The following is an 18,975-nucleotide window of genomic DNA, read 5'->3' as shown; positions in this document are numbered from 1 at the left end:
CTCAGCTCCTGCCCAGCTATAGGAACCTATTGGGCAATCCAAAACGTTATGTGCCTCAGTCTCTCCCTCTGGAAAGGGAGGTATACTGTAGTCCACTAAGAAGAGTGGGTGTGGAGAAGGACTAATAAAGAGAAGGTGCTCAAGTCCGTAAAATCAGCAACTCCCCTGCTTAAACCCCTGCCCAGCATGGTGCTGGGCTTCCATCTGACGAGAGTGGGACTCGGGCAGCTGGTTCACCTAGGACTGTCACAGAGATCCACAGTGCGTGCGGGCACTGTGCGGAGTACTTGGTGCTCAGTGCGCAGGAAGTGCTGTTTCACATGGCCTGGTGAACTCAGAACCCGCTAGACCACATGGTGTGTGGGGGAGGGGACCCAGTTCCCTCTTCAGGACCCATTGCTGGAGGAAGGCCCTGGCAGTCTGCCCCTCCGGGATTTCCTCAGGACAAGCCCAAGGTCACATCTGCATCCATCGACTGATGAACATGCAGGTGCAAAGCCCGGCCCTCTCACCCCAGCTGGGGACAGCTGCCTTCAGAATTCCCCAGAGCATCCCAGGTGGGCTCTGCCTCTCTTCTCCGCCTCACCAGGGACACTCCTGCACGCTAACTCTCCTCTCGGGGAACAACCTACACCTGCTCACCTCCCTTCCCTAGTAAAGAAAATTAAAATAGAAAAAGGAATTCATCTTGGACAGTCTCTCAGATAGAAAGCTAAAAGCTGGAAGCATATGTCCGGCCCTGAGCTCCTCCACCCAGTTCCCAGGTTTCCAGAGCAGGAGCCTGAGGTGTTCAGAGAGGTTAGGGAAATATCCCCCACTGCAATCAAGGGGCAATGGAGCTGGGAGGGGGTCCCTCTGTGTGAGTCAGCTGCTGCTCAATCTTCTTCCTGTTCCAGGGCAGGGGACACACATCCTGGGGGGGGGGGGGGGGGGGGGGGCGGGGTCTCACTGTCTCTTGTCCCCTGAATCCTTTCCCATGGTGCCAGCAGGTCCAAGTGCAGATGTAATATGGGAACAGAAGAAACTGCTGTGCCGATGTAACTGAGGGCCACCCTCGTCCCTAAAGGATCGACAGGGAACGGGGGCAGGAGGGGGCCGCTGTGGGGCAAGGAGTGGAAATTCTGCCCTGACCTCTGTCTCATAATGGCAGTGTGGCTGTCTGCACCCGACCAAGGCCAGGACCCAGGCCCTGGTAGTTTCCCTGACAGCAGCTGCCACAGCTCCAAGGACACAGGTTTTCAGAATGCCTGGGTTCAGGACGAGCCAACGCCCCAGGCTGCCCGGCAGGCAGGTCCGGTTAGAAGTTGGATGTGGGCTGAGCCAGTGCTGGGACGACCGGAGAGACTCATGGCCGGGCTCTTTAAGAAGCGAGCCCGAGGCAGCACCGGTCTGGGAGGTGTCCTCGGCTTCTGCTGCTGCAGCATTTTCCTCTTGATAAGATCGTAGCAACCAGGAAGCTGAGGAGGTGAAGGGAAGGTTGGGCAAGGTGGCTGCAGAGGATTTTATTTTCTTGTGCTTATCACCTGATTCCAAGTGCACATTCTATCAGGCCAGAGTTGGCCCCCTCTGGATCCATACACATAATTTGTTTCTTTCCTCCCCTAACTGCTCTGAATCACTGAAGTATCGCCCCAGCTTCAGCCCCCAGTTCAAGGAGAAACTCCTCCTCAGCTGGTGAGGGGCTGGGAAAGGTGTAGGGGCCAAGCTCCCACCCACCCAGAGGAACTGGGGAGCAGGCTTCCGCAGCGTCAGGGCCTTCCTGGTGAAACTTCTGGGCGCACCTCCCTCCTGCCTCTCCTCTCCCGCCCCAGCAGCATCAGGCTGGGCCCCACCGATGCATTCATGGGTGGGCGATCTGTGCATTCACACACGGCCCCCTGCTCAGAAGGGCTCCATTTTGGGTTGAATGCTCTGCTGCCATCTTGAAATTCTTAATAACTGTTGACTAAGACACCCCACCTGTCATCTTGTTCTGGCTCCATTAGCGATATAAGGAGTCTGGCATCTCCCATGGGAATTGGAAACTCTGGCAGAGCAGAAGGAGGCCAGGCAGGTCCTGCTCAGCTGAGGCAGGACCATGCACATGCTCCAGGGCCTCTGCTCACCCCCTACCCACCCCTGCCCACCAGAAGTCCTGACTTGGGAGGGCCTGCTCTGAGCACTGGGCCGTGGATTGGGGCTTCCTCCACCACACAACAGGAAACGCCTCCCTCACCCAGTCACAGAGGGACCGCTACCCCATCGCTGCACCCAGGGATGCCCACAGCAGGAGTTAGAAGTAAGAGAGAACATTTCCCTGCCCCTGGGAGCCCGATGTCCTGAGTTTCTGGCCACTGAGAGTCACTGCACTCCTCAGAGGACAAACCTCATTCGCTGCACATCTTTGAGGCTGAAATGAGAGGCTGATCATCTCCTCCAGCCCAGGGCCTGACCCAGAGCAGAAGATTAAAAATACCTTTTCATTCATTGACATTCAAAGAAGAATGACAACAACACTGCCTGGAAGCCACTGGGGAATCTCCCAGGATTACAAATTCTAACACTGAACCCCAGACGAGTGCCACGTTCAGAGGGGCCTCGCCCACTCTGGATATAGACACACAAAAACATTCTTAACAAACCCATCCCCCTGTGGAGACAACAGAGAAAGAGGGGAATCTGAAAGCGGCGGTCCTCGGTCTGAGTGCCTGCTCTGACCTTGGGAGTGGCAGGTACCCCCTCTGAGCTTTGGTTTTCTCAACAAAATGGAGAAGATGATAATATAATAAGAAGAGCTAACATTGAGGCACAGGTGACAATGAACAATACCTTAGGAAGTACTAGTATCATCCCCATTTTGCAGATGAGCAAACTGAAGCATGAAGAAGTTAAGTGACTTTCCCAGCATTACAGACACCCTCCTGCGGCCGCTGTGAAGATGTAAAGAGACAATGCCCGTGGAAGCCATACGGGCAGACGCAGTGTGGATGCTGCTGCAGGATAACTGGCCTGCTCATCACTGTCACTCTCTTGCTCTCACTCCTGAGCAATGCAGGGGACAGAGAGACATGTTCACCTGTAAGCTCTTCTTTTCTCTCCTTGCCTCCCCTTACTCCTCACCCCCCACTCCTCCCCAGTTCTTCCCAACATACATGCCACTGACACCCCAGTTTTCTGCCCAATTTTCCATTCTCCCTTTTGAGGACGCTGCAGATGATGCATGAGAGGACGACTACCCGGTGCACTCAGGACACCGCCTCCTGCTCCCACCCCTGCCAGCGACGATTCCCACTCCTTCCTCCCTTTCACTCAGCCTGCCTCCTCGGAACAGGAGACAGACCGTCAGAGCTGGGTAACTGCTTCTAATCACAGGTGACAGCAAGAGTGTAAACAACACAAGAAACATCTAAATGCAATCCAAGTGGCAAGGAAACACCGCTCGCTCACTCCAGCTCCTCTCAAGAGCGCCGCTTCCTGCTTCCTGCCACCGCCCCTTCGGAAGCTCTGCTCATTAACGCCCTGTTAATAGGAATCCTGCCCTGTTAATAGGAACCCCTGACACCAGAACAGAACGCTGAACCATAACCTTTGACCCTACTTCCTCTGGGGTGGATTTTTTTAGCTCCCTCCAATTTTCTGTTTAAAGCAATAATTTTAACATGTTCTTTTGGGGGAAATGGAGGTCAGACACCCCTTTGAGAATCTGTCCAAAGCTCGGGATACTCTCCCAAGAAAAGCGCAAACATCAAACATTCTGTGTGTTGTTCCCAGGGCTCACAGACCCCAGGTGGAGACCCATTTCCTGAGACGTGGGTGGGGCAGTGAGAGCACAAGAGGAAATGCAAGCGCAGCTGCACCCCAGACACCCCGGAGGCACAGGGCACCCCCTGGTCTGTGCGGCTCCCACAACGCACCAGCCTGCAAGGCTTTTCTCTCTTTTTGGCTCTTTAGATTGACAGTGTGCTCCAAACCACCTCCTCCAATGCAAATTGGAAACTCAATTGAGTAATTACTGTGAATGATTTCCACTCAGTGCTGAGGTTCGGCGAGGACTGAGCAAGATCACTCAGTGCTGAGGTTCGGCGAGGACTGAGCAAGCCCGGATGAGAGAGGTATGTCTGAACGACGTGGGGTGTGGCTGCACAATGCAGTGACAGCGCCCGAGCCGAAAGGAACTGGTTGTCTGAACTGTCTAGTCTCTGGCCTCTTTGTCGCCCTCCATTCATACCGGTCTTCAACAGATGGTCGACTCCATCTGCTTCATTCTGGAATAGTCACTGTACCTTCTGTCTGTGGGACTGAGGTGAGAGGGGCAACCTTCATACACTGGGGGTCTTACCTCTGTGCCTGTTGGTGGTCTTATCGAACATCAGCATCGCATCCTCCACCTGCAAAACACATACAGAATAGAGCTGCCTTAGGAATGTTAACAAAATACACAAGATAGTCTATAGGGGGGTTCCATGATAGAAGTCCTAGTTGCTCATTAAACACTATTTGGAAATACAAAAACTAAAAAAAAGGTCACTTGTCTTTTAGTCTTTCCACTTAGCACAACCACGTGTTGGGCAGCAGGCTCAGCCTGGAGCGACTTCCGTGTGTGCTTGTGGTTAGAAAGGACTGAGCACTGTTCACAGGAGCTCAAAGGCTCACAAATGGGCTTGGGGCCTGAGCTGAGCTGGCTGAGAAAAGAAATCATAGGTTATTCATTCCTCACTCCTCCCAGACCATAGTCTCTGACGGGGGGGAAGACACTGGATAAAGCAGTAACACCAGGTTTAAAATGGTGCCTCCAGACAAATCAAATCCATTTTTCCAGACGCTATCAAATATAACAGGGGGAAAAGCAAAGTCAGGGTAAGAATGGAAGAGGGGGGTAGGCAAGCCAGACACAAACCTCGGAGGGACTGGCCTCACTTAAAACTCTCTTCTGGAGTCAGGGCCCCGTTTTGTTGCTAAGCAACCGAGCCTGCACAAACAGGCTCCTGGGGCCTTCTCCTTCTGGTCCCCATTTCTGAAGTCAGTCACTGGGAGGAAAATGGCCTTGCATGGTGAGTGCTCCTCCAGCAGGGAGCCACCCTCTCTCTCCTGGCATCAGGCTGATGCGGGTAGGAGATGCTAGTTGGAGACGGGGCGCCTTCAGCAGACCTCTCCTGGGCCAGAGGCTCAATAAGCCTCCGGGGCGCCTGCTGAGGCCACACACAACACAGCGTCTGCCTCCTGAGCACCACTCAGGCAAAACCACCAGAAGACCAACTGGTTTGTTTGTACACAGAGTAGTCGCACTTGAGCATATGGTGTTACAGATTCAGACCCTGGGCCTCCATTAGAATTCCAATGCCTGGGGTGTGGGTGGGGGGAGGGGGAGGCCTGCTGGGTATCTCGCAGGTAAACGTGACATCTGTTTCCCACCCTTCTCCGTGTTTTCTAAATGTTTGCCAAGTCCTTATTTTGAGCTAAAAATGTCTAACAGTAAGAAAAACAGCCTTCCTTCTATGTTGGCCATATTTTGGTGCTGAAACTCAGATCCCCTTAGGAAATAAATATTTTGAATTTTTACAATAATATATTTTCAAACCCCCTTTTCATCAGTACGTAACTGGCTCCCTCTTTTTCTTTCTAAGTCTGGGCATTTTCTGACGCTGCCCTCCAACGTTCGCTCAGCCTGGTGAGCGAGGGGGAGGAGCCGTGTACATTTTTTAGGGCAACCATTGTTGGAACGAATAGAGCTCTTTCCTCTGTAGTCCAGCTGTACAATGGGACTGGCAAAGACCCCCGAATAGATAAAGTGTCAGGATGAGAAAAGAATTCCATTAACACTTTACAAAATAAAACATCTAAGAAATAGCTAGAGAGGAAAGAGAAAGGGGGTTAAAATCAATCTGGATAAGCCCCGGTGCTTGGGGGAGAGAAAACTTTTCAGCGATTGCGAAACACATTAATTCAGAGAAGCCATCAATGCGATGGAAATCTGGCAGAACAGCAAGAGCTGAAACGGGAAGAATCTGAATACACAAAGGCTGACTGAATAGAATGAAAAGCACGGCCTCACATGCGGGCTGTTCTCACGGTTCTATGTGAATCAAACAGAAGCGGCTTGTGTGCGTCTCCTCCGTCCCGGGGAAATGAGGGGCACGGTCAAGGTAACTGGTATCCAATCCAGGGGCCTGCAAGCTGATACCTTTGTGTGTCTGATGTCTTTGTTTGTCTGTCTGTCTGTGCCCCCCCCCCCCCCCTCTTTCTCACACACACACACATACACACACACACACACGAAACCCAGGTAGATCAGCTGGCTATGCAGCCACCACTTCAGCATGCAGACCAGGCATTTCAGGTGCTGGACAAACACGGGGCCGTGTGGGGCTGAACACAGGTTCCCCTGACCTCAGGTCACTAACTCTTAACCCTTGTGAAATGCATCCTCAAGGAATACCACTCTCCTTCTCAAGGTGAGCACTGTGATTTCTTTTGGGTTGACAGTGCCCTCCCCTGCCTTACAGGTTTCTTTTTACTAAAGATGGGGGCCCACCGGCCTCATGGTCCCGGGGATCGCAAGTGAGAAGGAGGGGAGGTATCTGAACCTCAGCATATTTGTTCCACATCCTGGCACATGCCCAGTCTGTTTTGAGAGAAGAAACTTGTCCTGACCTTGAGATGTGCCTTCTGACAACGTAAGGCAGGTTGGAAACGCAGCCCTGACATCCTAGGTGGTGCATCTAAGCTAACGACAAAGCAGGAGGAAGTAACTTGGATGTGAGATGGCTGAGGACAGCCAACGTGGTCTGAACACCAGGGTGTCCTGAACATATATTTCTGTCACATTCTCCGAGGCGTGCACCATGCACACATCACATCCGAGGGTCAACAGCGGGAGCTATAATGTTAGCTCGATGGCCTGGGGTTGGGGCAGGGTTTCTTGAACTCCATCCACCTCAGAGTTACCTGGAGGGCTTGTGAAAACACAGACCCCCAGAGTGTCTGACTCAGTGCATTTGCATTTCCAACCAGCTCCCGGGCAGTGCTCATGCCGCGCCGGGCCTGTGGACCACTTTCTGGCGGCTACTCTAGGGATGAGAAACAAGAGCAAAGGTCAAAGACACTGGGCAGAGCCGCTTCCTCCTCTTCACATACACTCGGCGCTCGATACAGGAAACAAATTTCTCTCCCGGGGGCAAGAGATGCACTTCAGTCTGGCAGTCGTTCGCCCCTTTGTTCCCCGTCTCTTGGATGTTTATAGTCTACAATCCTGAGAATGATGATGGGAAAGAAGACAAGAAGAGGGACTTCTTGGCAACCAATGCAGGAAAAATTCGGATTCCACCAGGACCCTTCGAACAGATACACCAGCTCATGTGTGCATCACTCAGCCAATTCAATCTTGATTAGAAAACCTAGCTAATGGTAACTTTACTTATTAATTTCATGCATCAGATATTTATTAGGCACTCACTGTTTGCAGAGCTTCAGCCTAAGTACAAAGAAGAGGCAAATTATATAGGTCCCTGGTGGGGGGATTGCTCTCATGGCCGCACACCCTTTACCCTGTAATTTTGCAGCTCCTCTCCCCAAAGAAGCAGAGTCTACCTCCTTATCCTGTGTATCTGAACTTGACTTGTTATGGTCAATAAAGTGAGGTGAAGAGAATGGTATTCCCAGCCTGCAGAGGGTGTGCCTGTTTCGGCTTGTTCTCTCTTGCACCTCCGCCATCCCCCTGAGAAGGGCATGCCCAGGCTGGCCTGCTGGAGGGTGAGAGACGCGTGGAGCATGGCCAAGTCCCCTCAGTTGCCCCAGCTGAGGCCTGCCTCGCTGACAGCTAGTCAACCCCCAAATGTGCAAGCAAGCCCAGCCACGATCAGGAGAACCACTCCCCGTGGACTCTAGACACGTGAAATAAACAGCTATTGTCTGCTGTGGAGGTTTTTGTGGCTGTTTGTTACACAGCATTCTTACAGCAATTGGTAACTCGAACATGGCCCCTGTTCTAAAAAAAAAAAAAGTTCTTAAGATACACAGGCAGTTTCAATAATTCCAGACAATGAACAAAGGCAAGAAAAGGGGTGGCAGGAGATAAACTGCAGAAAGTGGGCTGAGTCGTAAACTATCAGGTTCCGCAATGTGAATGGAATACAGGTATTAGGGTGTGAAGGGACCACTTCTAAATCTCACCCCAGCAGCAAGGGTGGAGGCTGAGATCCCAGGAGCACCAAAGAGAAATTGGCAACATGCTCCTCACTAAATGAGCACCATGAAAATCAGCAATAATTAGCACTCAAGTCAGTGGGTGATGCCTCTCTAATCCTAATTCATTTAATGAATGAGCAAACCCTCTCTATAATGAGTCAAAAGATTTATTGTGAGCCAGACATCCTTGCTGGGTGATTTCAGAAGCAGCCAGATGGTGCTGACCGCATCCAGAGGTGAGACTGTAGCCAGCTCCTGTGCTAACTGAAGAGGAAAACCTTTCAAGTCACAAAGCAAAGACACTCCCCAAAAGGAGAGATCAAAACTTCGGTTTGTCAAGTTGGATGGCCAAAGGCTGGGACCCTAGAATGTACCCCCAGACTGTTGCTTCTCCTGCCTGAAGTTTTGGCTCCCCAACGACACAGTAAGTGAATGACGTCGATTCGGGAACAAAGAAAACTTGTTCCCAGGAGGCGGCTAAATGGGCGAGTTGCTGGTAATAACTCAGCAGGTGCCGGGAGGCAGCGGAGCGTGCCGGGCGGGGTGGCACAGAGCCCTGGGCAGGACCCAGGATCTACTGCCATCTCCATGGATCTCACTGAGGACAGTCACCTCGCATCTCTGTCTTTCAGTTTCTCATCTGTGAGCGGAGGGAACTGTATGAGGTGGTCACCTAAGATCCATTCGCACAGACTCTCTACCTGGAATGCTAACACGGACCGCAGAACCGGCTGGGACAGCTGGGAGCACGGAATTCACCACCAGTCCTCTGCAAACTCTCCGCTCTGTGAGGATGTCCCAGAGCTTTGCTGTGGCCAGCACACCCTGAGAAATTTCCTACGCCTCTTGGGATATAAATACAGACACCCACACACCATACATATCAAGAACCCAGCAGGAAATGGCACTTCAAATGATCCTTAAATTATCTGGCCAGACACGAAGAGGGAGAAGGAAGAAGAAGAAGAAAAAAAAGAAATGCAGCTCTTCAAACTCCCCCAGAACAAATGCCCTTGAATTTCGCTTCCTGCTCCCACTCAAACGCTTCAAGTGTTAGTTTAAATAAATGCTTGTAAATGTAATACCACAATACTATAGCGTGGGACTTCACAGGCCGCATTATGCTCCATAAACTCAAGGCACTAAACTCGCAAGAGTGGAGACTTGTATATAGGAGGCCGGCTGCCTGCCCAGGACAGAGGAGCTGGCATTTGTGCTGGACACAGAGGCGGCCTCATCCCCGGGCTGTCTCAGGATAGGATGGCGCTGTTCTCCACTTCTCCCCAACCAGTCTGCAGAAACAAGGCACACCTGCCCTGAAGTCCAGAAATGATGTCTAGTTTAGAGAAATGAGACTAGTCAATAAGCCCCAGCCACCAAAGCATGAGAAGAATGGAGGAGAACAGGAAGCCGACGGGGAAATCCCATCAGCTCACTGAAGTCCAGATAAGTGGTTGTCAACCTGGACTGCTCACCAGGATCACCTGAAGAACTTTTAATAGCCCTGCTGCCGAGGCTCCACCCCACCTGTTAAACAGCACTCTGGAGTGGGGAGCCCAGCAGGGGAGCGGTTAAAGCTCCCCCGTGATTCCAGGGTGCAGCCCAATCTGAGAACCCCTGTTCTCAATGGGTGAATACAGCTGAGTTGAGCCTTAATCACAGCGCATACATGTGAAGATGGGCCCTGAATAGAAGGGTATTACGTGGGCCTTCGGCTGCCTACAGATGGGCTCTTTACCGCCTGCCAGAAGTCAGGAACAGCCAGGCTCTTTACCACATGCTGCGTTCAGGGGACTCGCCTCACCTCGTCTTGGTCTTAGGATAAGAGAATCAAAGTTCTGTTCCGAAAGAAGCCCAGAAACTGGATACAGGACTTTAAGAAGACATAACAGACTCGTTGCTTTCCTCTCACCACCACCAATTATTTTCACATGTATTATTATCGTTTTGGTCCTCACAACAACCCCAGGTTCTTGTTCGCTGAGCCTCAGTCTCCTCACTGGAGCTGGCAGGGGCTGGGCCCAGGACTCAGCTGCTGGTCTCCTGAGTCCAACTCTCACCTGGCCAGCCCTTGCCTGCCTGCCCCATCTCAGGTGCTTGTCACCTCCTTGCTGCAGGCGTGCGAGCCTCTCGGTCACCCCCATCTCTGTGCATCTACCGCAGGGAGACTGCAGCATGGAGCCACCCTCAAAGCTTACCGGTTAGGCCAGTGGTTCTCAACATTGGCTGCACATTAGAATCACCTGGGAATCTTTTTAAAATCCTGATTTCTGGGCCTCATCCTCCGGAAATTCTTTCTTTGTTATGGGGTGGGGCCACGACATTAGTAACAAAGAAACAGAATTTCCGGAGGATAAGGCCCAGAAATCAGGATTTTAAAAAGATTCCCAGGTGATTCTAATGTGCAGCCAAGGTTGAGAACCACTGGGTTAGGCACTTCCTTGCTTTATTCAAAAACTTCTAGTTTGCATCCACCTGAAAGTGCAACTTATTTTAACTCATGCCCATGCCTTTAATTGAATAACAAGAGAAACAGTCCACTCAGTTTCTTTTCCTAAGCTCCCCTTTTATTGTAGTAAAATACATATGACAAGTATTACCATTCTTTAGTTTGGAGTGCTAAGTACATTTTCCTAAACTCTTCACAGAAGGTCAGAAAATCCCCACTGGCAAGACTCTTCTTTACTAATCCTATTTTTTTCTACTTTTACTTAAAAAAAAAAATTCTTGTGGGGTCATTCCTTTTCCCTATTTACTTTAAAAATACATATATATATATATTGCCCTAACCAGTTTGGCTCAGTGGATAGAGCGTTGGCCGGCAGACTCAAGGGTCCCAGGTTCAATTCCGGTCAGGGGCAAGTACCTTGGTTGCGGGCACATCCCCAATGGGGAGTGTGCAGGAGGCAGCTGATCGATGTTTCTCTCTCATCGATGTTTCTAATTCTCTATCCCTCTCCATTCCTCTCTGTAAAAAATCAATGAAATATTTTTTAAAAAATAAAAAATAAAAAAATATATATCCATCAATGAGAGAGAAACATCGATCAGCTGCCTCCTGCACACTCCCCACTGGGGATGTGCCCGCAACCAAGGTACATGCCCCTGACTGAGAATCGAACCCGGGACCCTTGAGTCTGCAGGCCGACACTCGATCCACTGAGCCAAACCGGCCAGGGCTCCCTATTTACTTTTTAACTTAAACACATAAACACCTGTGTTCAACCAGACAGCAGTTAAGAGTTGACAAGTGGACACTTGTCCATGGGAATTGAGAGGTTGGGGTCTCTAAACGTTATCCTGTTGATTCAGAAGGCAAAGCCTCCTGCTCAGAGATCCTGAGTCCACAAGCAGATATCAGACTCTAAGTTATGAAATGCTCGTGCCCCTGAAATGATTATAACAGCCACCATTCACTGGAGCTTAACAGGCAATTTGCAAAAAGCTCATTTAATTATCACAAAGCTCTGAGGTAGATATTATCACACCCTTGTACAGGGTGGGGCAAAAGTAGGTTTATAGCTGGGAGTACATGAAACAGAGTTTATTCTTGTGTCGTTATTTATTAATTATTGCATAATTTTCCATTCCAACTGCAAACCTACTTTTGTCCCACTCTGTGTAGGTGAGAAAATTGTGGCTCACTGCAGTCGACTTGCCTAGGATCACACATGCAGTACCTGATGGAGTCGAGATTTAAAACCAGATAAGCCCCTCTGTCTTTCTACTGGTCTCCCTTAACTGTCTTCTACTTTTTTGAATCCCGAGGGCTTAGCATAGTACTATTACTCTAGATCAGTGGTTCTCAACCTTCCTAATGCCGCGACCCTTTAATACAGTTCCTCATGTTGTGGTGACCCCCAATTTCATTGTTACAAATTGAACATAATTAAAGCATAGTGATTAATCACAAAAACAATATGTAATTATATATGTGTTTTCCGATGGTCTTAGGTGACCCCTGTGAAAGGGTCGTTCGACCCCCAATGGGGTCGCGACCCACAGGTTGAGAACCACTGCTCTAGATCAAGTATGTCAAACTCTTTTTTTTTTTTTTAATATATTTTATTGATTTTTTACAGAGAGGAAGGGAGAGAGATAGAGAGTTAGAAACATCGATGAGAGAGAAACATCGACCAGCTGCCTCCTGCACATCTCCCACTGGGGATGTGCCCGCAACCCAGGTACATGCCCTTGACCGGAATCGAACCCGGGACCTTTCAATCCGCAGGCCGACGCTCTATCCACTGAGCCAAACCGGTTTCGGCAGAAGTATGTCAAACTCTTGGCCGTCAGGCCACATGCTCATTTAAGGAAACGAGGCATGCGGCCCGCCGGCCGTGAGTTTGACATGCTTGATGTAGATAGTCTTGGGGAGTCTCTCCCACTGACCAAAATGGCTCAAGAGGAGGGTCTTGCACTGAGTGTGCCAAAAGCTACAAAGATAATTGGATAGAAATAAAAGCCTTCCCCTCCCTATCCCTGTTAGAATGGTGGGCTTGAGCAGGAAGAGAGAGTGGTCTTTGAGACAGGAATCCGCCATTCTTCCAGGTCATGTGGCTCCTGAATAAAGCCTCTTTCCTTTTGCATCAGCAGCTGCTTTCGCTTTTGCAGTGTCAGGCAGCTGAACCTCTGCTGTTGTTTTTTGTTTGGTTACAGTGTCATTGTCTCCTCAATGAATCAATCAACAAACACTGCCTTAGAACCCTATCAAAAAGTTAAGAGAGGTGATGGGATAACAAAGGAGAGAGTGATAGGCTCAGCAGTGGGGATGATCAGAAAGGCAAAGTGAGAAGAAAAACAGAGGGATGTTTCCTTTTAGAAAGGGAGAGCCACTAGCAGAACCAGCACATCCCTGGGGGAGCAGTCCCAGGAGGACCCACCTCAAAACTGAGCAAGGGAAGCGAGAGTCTGCCTGGGCAATGTATGGCGGGGGGTAGGGGCTCCCTTCTGTCTGAGCTGGCAAAGCCCGGGACCCCAAGAGAGAGGCCTGGGCACGAACTGATGGAGGAGAAGCAGTTGGTTCCAGCAGCCTTGACAGCTGTCACACGGAAATGGCATCTGGCCTAATGGCCTCTTGTGTGAGGCGCCTTCGAGTGGCGGCTGCTATGCTCTGGAAACCCATGGCCTGTTTACGGCACTGGTTGTGAGCACGTGCGTGCGTGCATGCGTGCATGTATGCAAGTGTGTGCACAGGCTGCCAAATGCTCCTTTCTTCCCCCTCCAGCCTCTCTCCATCAGGCCTTACCTACCATGAAAAAGGCCCAAACCTGCCAGCTCCAGAGGAGACAGGCGAATCATTAGTGGAGCGCTGATGTGCCGTAACACTCTCTTGCATTCCCATTAAACAAATACTAAACTGCTAATTGCCAAAATAGATCTCTACGACTCTGACCGAACAGGGGGAGGGTTTATAATTACCAAGTGTGAAAATGCACAGCCTGTAAATAACCACCTCATCTGTCCTAATACAGGCTGATATTGATGGGCATGAAATAAACATCAGGACCAAATGGAAAAATCATCCGCATCTCCTGTGGCCAATGCAATCTCGAATGGTGACAAGCGTAGCTGCAGCCATAAGCCTGGGGAGGGCAGAGGGGTTTTGTAGGCTTGGAAAGTCTAGGTTCCAATCCTGATTTCAATCCCTAGGGCCACCTGCATCTACTTCCTGCCTGGAGAATGGGGCGGATCGGGGGGCAGGACGTGACAATGGGACAGGGGGCTTCTCTGCACCTTGGAAAGCCCAGGGCCTTGAGGAACGAAGCTGGTGGGTGCACGGCCCTGTGGGTGAACCTCCACCTGGGCCCCTCTACCAGAATGGCCAGTGAGGATGGAGAATGAGTGAGAGAGCGAGCTTTGCCAAGGTGACACATTTATTCATCAAGCCAATATTGGTTAAGACTCTGTCCAACACAAAGTTGGTTGCAGAGCACAGATGAAAACAATTCAGGTTCAGAATGACCCTTGAACTTTCTGACACCCTTGTGCCAGGGAGGCTCCCTACCCCCCACTGTCTCCCGCCACTGGGATGGAAGTAGACTGGTCCAGCAGGTTCCAGAGCCCTGCCTCTCTCCTGACTGCACCTGGGGAGGAATGAGGTGATGTGAAGAGGTCACAGGGACCTCCAGAACCCCAGGCCCTTCCCTCCCCACCAGCCTGTGATGCTGAGGAATTCAGCCCAGTGTTGGAATGAATGCTGGGAACTGGGGGAGAGGAGGTTCCATTAGTCTCAGAAACTCAGACTCCGGGTTAGAAGTGACTCTCAGTGTAGGAATCCCTTCTCCAGGGGCTCTTCTGAACTCTTTCTGGAGCTTCAAAAACTCAGTGTCTCCACCCCACCTCCTTGATCCAGCTGCTCAGGCCTGACTTCAGCAGAAGTAGCACTGAGATGCCTGAAATAGTAGTGTCCTCGGATCTGAAGCCCCATTTTGGCACACGGCAGGATCCTGTGAACTGCGTGGTGTCAGGCACCTGAATCAGAGCACCAAGCACCACCCGCCCCAGAGCTTCTTAACGGGGCTCAATGGCATCTGGAGAAACACCTGCTCCTTCCCTGTAAGGCAGCCTGAGAGCGAGAGCCAATCTCCTCGGCCCCCTGGTCCCTAACGTCACCCCCAGGTGCTCTAGTTCATGTCCTGACCCAAAGACCTTATCAAATAACAGCAGAATGAAGGAAGGTCTGAACCACCAACTATTTTCAAGGAATCCTGCTTTGTTACTTTTAAATTCCCAAAGCCTCTTCCAAAATGCTGCTGAGAATGAAGTTCAAGTGCAGCAACAGGCGACAGATTTGGTCACCTGGCAAAGTTACTTCGCGTTCAGAGAGATCATCAAATATCTGAGCTGGAAAGAACCAAAAAGCTGTAAGTCTAGCTCACTTGTTCTGCAGAGGAGCAAACTACCTCTCCAAGATTCCATGTCTCCAGGTAAGGCCCGAGTGGGCTCATATCCCACCCACACACAATCTTGGGCCAGGCTTTCCAGAGCGGCGAAGTCTGCGTGTAGAAGGTGTGATGATCACAATGAACTTTCCCCTCAACCTTAAGAGAAATGACATACAGGAAGGCACTTGCTATGGCCAGTACACAGCACACACAGGCGTGGTACTTTGCTGTATGTACTGTGCTGTAATGAGGTGTATGCAAATCACCCAGACTTCACAGAGAATGGGGAAAGGAAGAACACCCTAAGTGGAACTCTCCTCGCAACAGAAAGAAACAAACTGCTCCCGGCACACAACTTGAATGCATCCTGAGGGAATTACGCTGACGGAAAACCGTCAGTCTCAGAGGCTCTTCTATACTGTATGATTCCATTTCTAAAACATTCTCGAAATGACAAAATTATAGGGATGGAGAACAGATTAGTGGTTGCCAGGGACGGTGGGGGAGGGAGGTGGCTATTGCATAAGGAGTTTCTTTTCAGGGATGGAATGGTTCTTGTCCTGACCGTGGCGATGGTCACTAGAGACTACACAAGCAATACGATTTCAGAAAACCGTGCACATGCAAGCGTGCACGCTCACACACGAGTGCCTGTTAGAGGTCATGGCCTACCAGCACCAATTCCCTGGTTCTCACAGTGTGCTAAGATTATGGGAGATATCATAGGAAACTGGCTGAAGGGTACACAAGAGTTCTTTGTACTATTTTTACAACTTTTTGTGAGTCCGACACTATTGAAAAATAAAAATTTATAATAACAAATTTTTAAAAAACCACAAGGGGGCTCATTATTTCAACAAACCCAGTAGCAATCAGTTTATAATGCCAATAATTCTGCCTTAATTTCTCTTGATTTGGATACAGTGCACATAAATAAGCATCTTTCTACAGAGGAAAGACACATCCTTTACCCGTGTCTCATACCTGGCACAGGCATATCACGCTCTGAAATACTATTTTATCATCACATGAGTATCTGCCTGTGTTGGCAGTTCCCCACCCGTCTCATTGTCTTCCCTGGTCCTCAGAAAGTTTGATAGCTCTGCAAACCTGCAGCACCCACTGGAGTCACTAATACATAAATGAGCGTACAGTAAGTGTTTATTGATTTTCAGAAAGATTTTGCAGGATAAAGAAAAAAAATTTCAGATACAAAAGACATCAAATCCAGTCATTTCCAACTTTCTTTTTTAAGCCACCAAGGCCCCCCTCTTTTATTTTAATTTTTGAAACAGGGATCTTATGCTTGGAGATACTTCACACATCAAACACATTTTACTTATTACTACTTCTGAAGCATGGAAATGTACTTGTCAAGACTTTTCATAATTGTAAAACTGGGGTTCCCGACAGCACGGGTTGACTAGGTCTGTCCTAAGCAAGCATACCTGGACATTTCAGTTGGCTCTCATGCTGTTTGGGGTAGGGTAAGCATGATGGCTAATAGATTTTTTTAAGACTTTTTTTTTTTTAATCCTCACCTGAGGATATTTTTTCCATTGATTTCTGGAGAGAGTGGCAGAGAGGGAGGAAGGGGGGAGAGAGAGAGAAACATCGACATGAGAGAGACACATGGACTGGTTGCCTCCCGCATGCACCCTTACTGGGGCTGCGAAACCTGTAATCCAGGTACATGCCCTTGACCAGTTATCAAACCCATGACCCTTCAGTCCTCAGGCTGACACTCTAACCACGGACCAGAGTGGCCAGGGCTTTTTTGAAGTATTGAAGTCAACCTGAATACCCCACGTTCCTTCTGTTGACCCCCAGGTTGGAAACCATCTCACCTGCTCCTAATGTCCAAATAATGGCTCAGATCTCTGTAAATGAGTATTGACAGGAAAACCAACCCTTCTATGTAATCCCCAAGCTACACAACTCTCTAAAGGGGAAGAAAGAAGGGAGAGAGAAAAACCCTCGTCTACCCTTAAAAATAAAGGTACCGTTCCAAGCTGCTTCAAGACCCAACAAGCATGTTTTTCTTTCACTTATTTCTACATCAACACTCTGAAGGATAAAGATCTTTCTCATTTCAAGAGCTGTCAATTTGCTTTAGTGCTATGTTTTTCATCTGTTTGTGGTGAAGAGGAATTACAAAGCAGGCAAATGAAATAATGCACTGCAATCTAACATATTTTGGCAATTCAAATTGGGGCCAGGGAGAAAGGAAATTAAACAAGGATGACGGGCTACACAGCACACCTGCGTTGCACCCCATGGGCCCGCCCCTGCCTTCCTGCCACTCGCTAACTTTATGATTTGATGAAGTCTTCGGTTCTTTGCTGAAAAGTGCATTATTTGCTGCACCCTAATTTTTAGAAATCATTTATACAAGCTGCACAACTCCTAAAATATTTTGCTTTCTGAAGCAGAAAAACTTCTTAGCTGCTGGTAAACTGTCAGGTGTTGTTACTTTAAATACCCTGTGAAACAGTGCAGAAGCCAGCAGCCCTTTTCCGTAGATTCATTACTACCCTTCCCCATATCAATTAACAAAGACCAACGCTCGCCACACACCAGTCTGCGAGAAGTCCTTACCCCATATCGAGCCTAAGGGTTCCATGACAACAGAACTCCTCCTCTCGCGGGTCCTCCTCTGCCAGTGATGGTGCCCATGAAGATTTTGGGCTAATTCACTTCCATTTCTTTTTGTTTTTAATTAAACTTCTCCTCAACTCCACAGATCGGTTATGTTTTTTCCTCTTTCGCTCCAGGGCTGGGATTTCTGAGAGAATGACATTTCTAGGGCCATGATGCCCCGGCAGACCTCAGGTGCTATGTGGCACACAGGTACCTGACCTTGGCCATCAGCGGTGAACCACAAGGAGTTGGCCAGAGGCTGGGGAGCCCAGGAGACCAGGCCCCTTTGAGATACTGGAGTAAGGAGGATCCCCCTCCCCTGGACCTCCCTGGCCCCTAACTGCCACCACCAGCAATCTGAAGTTGAATGGTACGTGTGAGAGTGGGCCTGTGTGTGGTACTCTTGCAGAATCCTGTAGGGAGCGGCTATAGGGTCAAGCCTCAGACTGACCTGTGGCAGAGCCACATACAAGTCCCAGCTTGGAGGGCAGAGCCCTCCTAGCACAATTAAGCTTGACCTTATAGTCCTCCCTTGTTCCTAGGTAACTAAAGGTGCAGCAAGTGCTGCCAAAACAAGGCTTGAGTAACGAAATAGATTTGAAACTCACAAGAACATTGTAAACATGTTGACCACTCCCCTTGTTTTGCTCTATGTGATCTGACTATAAAACAAAGCTTCAGCTTACAGGCTGGGTCACTGTTTCCTCATCCAGGCAGTGATCCACCTGGTCCCAGCTGTATTCTCTTGTCTGTCTTCTTTAATCCTTCACTGCCCCTCCTCAGGTTCACCCCTGGCCATGCTGGACGCAGTTTAGAATCCCATCTGCTTGTGGACACTATCCTCCTGCCAACAACACATGTGTCCACACTCAGTGTTTACCGGGCACCGGGACAGGGATCCCAGCTCTGCTGATGAAACAGCTCAGCGGTACTAAAGAGCAGGAAAGCGCTGGAGACAGACTCCCTGGGCACAGACTCTGGCTCTACCACTCACTAGCTGTGCAACCTTAGGCAGGTTACACAACCTTTCTGTGCCTCCATTACTTTGCCTCTAAGTTGGTACCAATTTCACAGTGCTGTAATAAGCATTCAAAAGTTAATTCATGTGCAGCATTCTGGCACACACGAAGAGCTAAATGGCTGTCATCCATTATTATCATTACCTCAGTGAGCTGGTCAGGAGAAATGCCTAACGTTGTTCATTGTACCCGAGGCTCTGCCTATTTCCACTGTTAGCATGATGACGCCAAGTGAAATTAAAGCTGGGGGAGAGGCCGGCTTGACC

The 18,975-nt window shown here is 49.6% G+C and overlaps 1 protein-coding gene across 9 annotated transcripts in view; it reads right to left on the bottom strand.

Moving 5' to 3' along the window:
* The window catches only part of MSI2 (musashi RNA binding protein 2), a 348,954-nt gene that overhangs the window by 118,474 nt on the left and 211,505 nt on the right, over positions 1-18,975 (bottom strand). For all 9 annotated transcript variants that reach the window (XM_070394316.1, XM_070394317.1, XM_070394320.1 and 6 more), the window contains one exon: positions 4,319-4,367. In XM_070394316.1, coding sequence (XP_070250417.1) covers positions 4,319-4,367 — 49 coding nt within the window. The remainder of the gene's footprint in view (positions 1-4,318; positions 4,368-18,975) is intronic.

Source organism: Myotis yumanensis, unplaced genomic scaffold (genome assembly GCF_028538775.1).
Source record: "Myotis yumanensis isolate MYYU_CA2020_CCGP unplaced genomic scaffold, mMyoYum1.0.hap1 SCAF_16, whole genome shotgun sequence".
In the NCBI taxonomy this organism is placed as follows: domain Eukaryota; kingdom Metazoa; phylum Chordata; class Mammalia; order Chiroptera; family Vespertilionidae; genus Myotis; species Myotis yumanensis.
The sequence above is the reverse complement of the archived record's forward strand: the minus strand, read 5'-3'. Positions and strand labels throughout refer to the sequence as shown.